General features: G+C 36.2%; 1 protein-coding gene across 1 annotated transcript; it reads right to left on the bottom strand.

The window, feature by feature from the left end:
* Positions 1-468: 468 nt before the first annotated feature.
* LOC131609422 (protein SIEL) lies at positions 469-6,390 on the bottom strand. Its single transcript, XM_058881116.1, has 8 exons — positions 5,645-6,390; positions 4,811-4,888; positions 4,417-4,650; positions 4,079-4,270; positions 3,294-3,434; positions 2,557-2,646; positions 1,929-2,431; positions 469-1,595 (listed from the first exon to the last, which is right to left on the bottom strand). The coding sequence occupies exons 1-8, from the start codon at positions 6,245-6,247 to the stop codon at positions 668-670; spliced, it is 2,769 nt and encodes a 922-aa protein (XP_058737099.1). The 5' UTR covers positions 6,248-6,390; the 3' UTR covers positions 469-667.
* Between the last annotated feature and the right edge of the window lie 769 nt (positions 6,391-7,159).

The following is a 7,159-nucleotide window of genomic DNA, read 5'->3' as shown; positions in this document are numbered from 1 at the left end:
CGTTCCCTCCTCTGTCAGTTGGCTTGTATCTCCTTCTGAATTAAGATGAGATGAGGCCTATGGACCTAAACGCAATTAACTTCTCCGTCAACTATTCAGAAAAGGCTTCTAGTGAGCCGGATGAAGAAGTTCCTTCCTCTAAGGAATCTCTAGATACTTTTTCTGAGTCAGAATCATTAGATAAAGGTTGAGTTGTTGTATGTGATTGCAACTAGGAGGAAGGAGATGAGAATCCACGTATGTCTCCATTATAGAGGCAGAGAAATTTCTGCCTTCATAATCACTTATTAGGTCAACCATTACCATACTATCACTCTTCCTATCCAAAAAATAGGAATTGCTGAAGATAAAAATTTGAGTTTAAGATGGTACCTGGTTATGTCAAATTAATGAAGCATGAGAAGAGGATGAAAGATAAAGACTTTGTGCAAGACACTGAAGATTGCTTATAGTAATATTCTCAAGGAAGAAGAAAAAACAAAGGTGTTTTCAGATAAAGTAACTGTAAGTTCATACATCAAGGGTTGCAAAAACTCCATAAACACTAAATTCCTCCTATTTATAGGCAGCAGTAGCCGAAAAATCCAGACCAACTAGAAAATACATGCATAATTTACAATGTAGACCACTTAGAAGTGCCAAATTTCACTGGCCAGACAATAAACTCTCAATCTTTATTGACATTAGAAAAATAAACTTGTTTTTCTTTACAAAGAGGTACTAGTTCATATTTTGGTCCTCCATACCTTTGAACTGGACAAACATTTTCAAACAAACATTCTAAGTTAATACAAACCTTCAATGTAAAAGAATTAGCTTTTGGTGTTCTATAAAAGGGGGCCACAAAAACAAAATTTCTTACATCTCCAGAACCTTTTAAATGGTCCAAATCAAGAAAAACATACTGCACTAAACCATCATCCAAACTCATCTTCAACCACAACTTACACTTGCTTATAATATTATGGAGTGTGATTCCACATGGTATACTAACCGGTAATCCTGAAACAAAGGGAAAAGGATGTAAAGAGCCGTTATTGGAAATGCTTAGTTCTGCCTTTAATTGTCTGATTGTTCCATGAAACACAAACTTCCTCAAGGAGAAGAGCTTGAGACATTCATCAAACTGAAATGGACTGCAGGAAGCTCCATTGATGGAGGCGGTTTCACATTTGTGTAATAACTTACCAAGTTCAACTACAAAATTGGATGGCAAAACTGGTCTTTCTTTAAGGAGATTTTCAACGCATGAATATATAGAAGTCAACCTCTTGAATGTAACATTGACACAAATGGTTTCAACTTTACATAGCCTGAGGGCATAAATCACTAATATAAGCTCCAAGATATTCAATTCTTCTTCCCCTGAAAAACCTACAAACTTACTCATCAATTCTTTAATCCTCCTATCAAGTTTTCCCAATTTGAATTCCAACTCTCCCAGACCATGAGAGCACGAACCTTTTGCTGGTAATGAGTGCTCCCACACTTCTACAAGTAGTTTTATTATCCGGAGATACAGCAATGTAAATGCCAAAGCATCATGAGACTCCAAAGAGTCAAATTTCAGAGATGCCAATTCCTCCTTCAAACACCTGCAACATTAATGATTGGAAAAAAAAAAAGAAGCCAATATTAGATGCATATTTGCTAATTAAACAACCAAAAGACTAGTTTATAAGCTTTCGGGACATCTAAAATTTCAAGTCCACAAACCAAATATAGACACTAAATAACAGGAATCCCTGTATCTTATATGCAATGTATACTCGGTGTATAAAATATACATCTATAACACCAAAAATTTCTACTGTAAGCAAATTACGGACATCTGATGCAATAGATACAAAAATAATGAATATTCGATGAAATAAATGGAAGTAAATGCCAAGACACAAATGTACGGGAGCAACACTACAATTTATTACCTCAAAGACCTTAACGCTTCATTAGTAAGACCTGTCTCTATCATCTGCCACATATCAGGGAACTTTGCAAATATGTAGTTTATGTATACTGTAACTTCACTATACTCTGATAGATGTTGTTCCACCTGATAGCTGGTTAGCTCCTTTTGTTCTTTCATGATTAGTGATTCAATTTTGGAATCAATCACTCCATTGTTAGCATAGTTTGGAGTATATCCTTCAACTAAAGACAACTGTTGCTCCTCATTTCCATGGTTAATATCTGGGACAGAATCGCTTGGAGGTCTGCTTTTCTCACATAGGTATACCAAAAGGGTATCCTTATCCATGATATCACTAAAAGCATGATTTATTCTACCCAGTAATGTAACTGCATAAGAAAACAATACTGGTGGTATAGTGCCTAAATATTCATCATATAGCTGAGCAGATATAGAAATGATTAAAAGTGCAGCTATCCTTGCACTCTTAAATTCAACATTTCCTTCAAAAGCTGCTTCTACCTGTAATAGCAACACTGGAAAATAATCAGTGCCACTCTTTCTAACGACTTCAGCCATATTTGTTTCATTGCAAAATATTCAACATATTTGTTTCACACACACATATATACTCTACACAAGCACACCTCTTCAAAAATTTCCTTGACGATATAGCCTACAAATTTCTTGTGATTTCGACCAAGATGAGAGAAAGCAGAAAATATGTCAGCTTCATCCTGAAAGCATAGTAATTGTAGTTAAACATGTGAAATAACAGTTACGAGTTGCTAAAAAGCGGTTGCATTTAGTATCATAGCTGTTATTTAAAAGACAGTAAGAATAAGAAGCATGAAACTGATAAAACAAAAAACGTGTCAGATGAAAAGAGGAACAAAGGGATGTGACTAATAATTCCACTATGACTTCTGTTTTGTAAAAGCTAATAATCTCTTCTCTGATTTTATTATGGGATCATTCTCTTTTAGTTTATTTATTCTATTTCAATAGTTAAGCCAGCAAAATGAAATGATGAAATAAAAAATTGATATTTTGATGAGCAATGTCATAACAATTTTGTCTAGCAAGTACATTCTTTTTGTAAAAAATCACAATTGCATCTTAAATTTAAAAAATTTAACTTGAGATTTTACACTGTCTTCTGACTAAAGAAATAATAGACATTGGGAACACTAGTTTGGTAGCACAGAAGTTTCTGGTGGAAGGGGTGTTTGGTATCTAACACGTGTCAGAGGCTTCAGACATTGAACGACGTCAACACATGAGATTACATTTAATTCATTTTTGTTAAATTATTGCCAATATCAACATGTTTGTGTTGTGCAGGTAGCTGTGTCAGTCTTTCATAGCATAGTACAAAGCATACCTGCAGATAACTGTCTAAATTTTTCAGTAGTCTCTCAATAGACGATTTGAACATTGCGAGATCACCTAGCTTCACTATTTTAAGTATTTTCCTTACAGCATATCTTACTTCCCTACTATTGTCCACTAGAGCACCAAGAAACTGCAAAATTAATGAAAAGTTAGCAGAATATCAGTAAAAGAAATTTAAAAATATTATTTTTGGAAAAGACACACCAGTCCCTGGTATTATACATTTGATTACCAATACCAAAATATGTTTTTTTTTCTGTTTAATTTGAGCTTCTCAGATCCTAAACACATTTATTTCTGTTTATCATAAGTTCAACTTCCCATCAATCTTAGAAAGGATACCTTTTTGAATTCCATCAAGAACAATATCTCTATGCACCTCACTAGTCAATCTTCACTTTCCAAAAGCAATTTTTTCAACCCTAGTGATCTGGCATTCTATAAATCTAGTAAGATAAATTATTCATCATATTGAAACCCAAACAACTGTAAATAATCTACTCATCATCAAGGAACACAATATCACCAGTAGCAGAACTCAATAACCATGAAAACTCCAACCCCATTTTAATCCCAAAAACAGTATCAATCTTCTATAAGAAAACAAAAAGAAAAATAAGAGTGTAATTATTAAGTCTCCAAACATAGGACGGAAGGATAGTTTAACCAATAACAATCAGGTAGATCTTGCAATTACGAATGTAAGAAAAATTACTTACACTAAAATTTATTCTGGACCTATAGAAAAATTACTAATCAAAATCAGAAAGATACCATGTGCGAGTGCTTTTCTTGAAGCTTTAGACAGCCATTAATTGCCATATGATGCATGGTTTCTAAAGCTTGTAACCGAACCACCACGGAATAATCATTCAACATATCCATTAACAAGTTTAAGGCATCACGAGCAAACTCAACATTGAGGATTGTCAGTCTGTGTAAGGACTGGCATGCAGACTTACGCACCTACAGGTAAAGCAGAAACACTATAATTTTCATATAATCAAACAAGGAACTAGTCTTGAGATTAAGGCAGATAGTTACAGTCAACATATAGATGAACCTTTGTAACCAAAGAGCAATATATTGCTGTGATATTTTTTAAAAATTACCTCAAAAAACTCGTCCTCAAGTCCATGCATTAGGGCACCGGCAACACTAGTTGCCAACATTGCAAATTGTTCCGAAGTGATCTGATCCATAGTTTCCCTTTGTTTTCCATTTCCTAAAACTCTCTTTGATAAGCTTTGCAAGAGAAAATCTTTCGATACCATTTCCATCTTTGCAAGGCCATTAAAGGCTTCAACTCTAACCTTGATGCTCATATCTCTTGCCATAGAACAAAGCTAAATGCACATGAAATGAATGTGTTATGCCATATGTGATATTAAGGAGGCCAGTCAAGAACAGTTAGAAATGCCTGAAAACTCAAACAGATACTTTGCACCAAAAAGAAGTGACATAGATTACATGATACCATGTGCAACCCACAATATAAAAATATACCTTAGCAAACACTTCATTGCACCGATATGCCTTCATGTCTGCACTAGACGCTGATAACATCAGACCCCATGAAGCTACCTGAAATACAACTCATATCATTTAAACAACTACTCTACCATCAATTCTTCATATACTGTTTTGCTTACACAAACATCTCAAAAACAGAATATTAATCATTTCCATCAACTGAACACTAAAATGTGTAATCATCTCATTCTATACATGACAATAAGGACATTAAAATATTACTCCTATAAGCAAAGTTTTAAATTGTGATCACGTCCCAATCCTTATTGTTAAAATTTCAAACAAATATGTGCGATAAAACTTTCCTAGGCTGCCCAGAAGGCCAAGTAAGAGGGGCTCAAGAGCAAACGCTATTGGGGACCACAGGCAAGAAACGAGGACTTTCGTTCTCTTGAACACAAACAATCTCTGTCCCTAGCTCATCACACACCATCCAGATCAATCAGACGGTCCATGACCATGAACACGACCCCGACACGACGACATTGATAATAATTTGAAAAAATAAATAAACTATACATAATCACAAGTGTCGGTACAAATATCTGACACAAACATGGACACACCATTTTTCAGAGGTGACGCTGCTACATAAATTATAACTACCTTTGTTAAATAAAGAGAGGAGCACACCATGTTACAGGTAATTTAAATCTATCTCCATCACTCAACATTCCTCATTCTCTCATTGACTTGCGTTGAAGCATTTATCCATAAGTATTAAAACGTGACAATTTTGAACACAGTAACAAAATACTCGAAAAATGCTAAAACCAATCCAGAAAAGTAAGAGAGTGTTAATCTTACAACACGAACAGCAGCGAGCCTAACACAATCTTCCATATCATCGAAAAGCTCAAGAGCACGTAGATAACATCCTTTCACCATGCAAACATCATGAAACTCTCCGCGCCCGCTTAAACCAACAAGCCCTTCCAACGAAGCCGCTCTCACATAAGGATACGGATCCTTGGTGAACCCCAACAACACAGTAAACAACAATGCAGGCCTAATCCTGAACACACAACCCGCATTTCTCAGCATCCATATCCTCCCGGGAATCGAGTGTCCGAAACACAGCGACACGAAGCGCTCGTCGTCGAGTTCGGGGAAACTCAATTCTGAAATGGAGGCGAGGGAATCGACGGCGAGGCGAGTGGGAGACTCGGTGGCGCGGAGGAGTGAGTCGAGGGCGAGTTGGGAGAGGGAAGGGTGGTGAGTTGCGAGGTCGGAGAGGAGGTTGAGAGTGTGGTGAGTGGGGTTGGGGGATTGAGTTAGGGTTTGGAGGAGTGAGGAAACGGTGCGTTTTGGGGTTGAAGGGTTGATGAGAAGGGAGCGGATGGAAGATAGTGTATGGAGAGTGAGAGGTTGTTCGGTTTGGTTCTGTTGAGATTCGAGTGTGTCGTCCATCGCCGGCGGTAGAGAAAAAAACAGGTAATGGTGGTGAGATTAGTTCAGTACCCTTAACGCGCGCATTAGGAAAAGTCAAACGAGGTTTTGGTTCAAAATTTTAGGGTCAGTTTAAATGGATCCAAAGGATGGAAAGAATTGGAGTGGAGGGAAAATGAGTCAAGTTCAATTGTTTGGTTTTAAAAAAATAATAAATAGAGTGGAATCAATAGGGTATTAGTATGATGGAATTCATAGTATTCAATTCAATGTCTTATTGTTTGGTTTTAAAAGAATAATAAATAGAATAGAATAGGGTATTAGTATTAGAGCTGTCAAAATGGGCTCGGCCCATTGGGCCGACCCATAAGTCCTACAATTTAGTGCGGGCTGGGCCGGAAAATACCTTAAAAAAGACGACCCTGTCTTTTTGGGCCAGCCCACCGGGTCTATGTTTTTTATGGGTTGGGCCGGGTCAAGCGGGCTTCGGGCTGCCCCATTAAAAATAGATTTTGGTAAATTTTGAAGAAAAAAGATTGAGATAAGATATGATTTTATAAATGTGTTTTCAAGTCATAAAGAAAAGTTAAAGAGGATCAAGATATATTTTCGAAATGATGTGATCAAGGAAATGATTGTGAGATGTAGAAAAATTTGATAAGTATTGGTGATAATATTAAGTTATTTTATACTTTTACATGGATGATTTTGTGGTATTCATATATATATATATATATATATTTGTGGATAAATATTTTAAAAATCACATATATACGTTTATGGTGACTTTTTACTTATGTTGTATTGCATTTATCCATTACATCCTTTTTATAAATTAAAATTATAATATTGAAAGACGGGTCGGGCTGGCCCATCGGGCCGCACGGGCCTTTGAAAAATGGGTCGGGCTCATTTTATGTGGCCCATTTAGCA

The sequence above is a fragment of the Vicia villosa genome, linkage group LG6 (genome assembly GCF_029867415.1).
Source record: "Vicia villosa cultivar HV-30 ecotype Madison, WI linkage group LG6, Vvil1.0, whole genome shotgun sequence".
NCBI lineage: Eukaryota > Viridiplantae > Streptophyta > Magnoliopsida > Fabales > Fabaceae > Vicia > Vicia villosa.
This window is presented reverse-complemented; position numbering and strand designations above follow the sequence as displayed.

Excerpts from the sequence above, each read along its gene's own strand:
- LOC131609422 (XM_058881116.1), bottom strand. The coding sequence starts at position 6,247 with ATGGACGACACACTCGAATCTCAACAGAACCAAACCGAACAACCTCTC. Across the intron at positions 4,889-5,644 it reads GGCTCGCTGCTGTTCGTGTT|GTAGCTTCATGGGGTCTGAT; the intron begins GTAAGATTAACA and ends GTTGTATTTCAG. Across the intron at positions 4,271-4,416 it reads TTGAGGACGAGTTTTTTGAG|GTGCGTAAGTCTGCATGCCA; the intron begins GTAATTTTTAAA and ends CTTTACCTGTAG.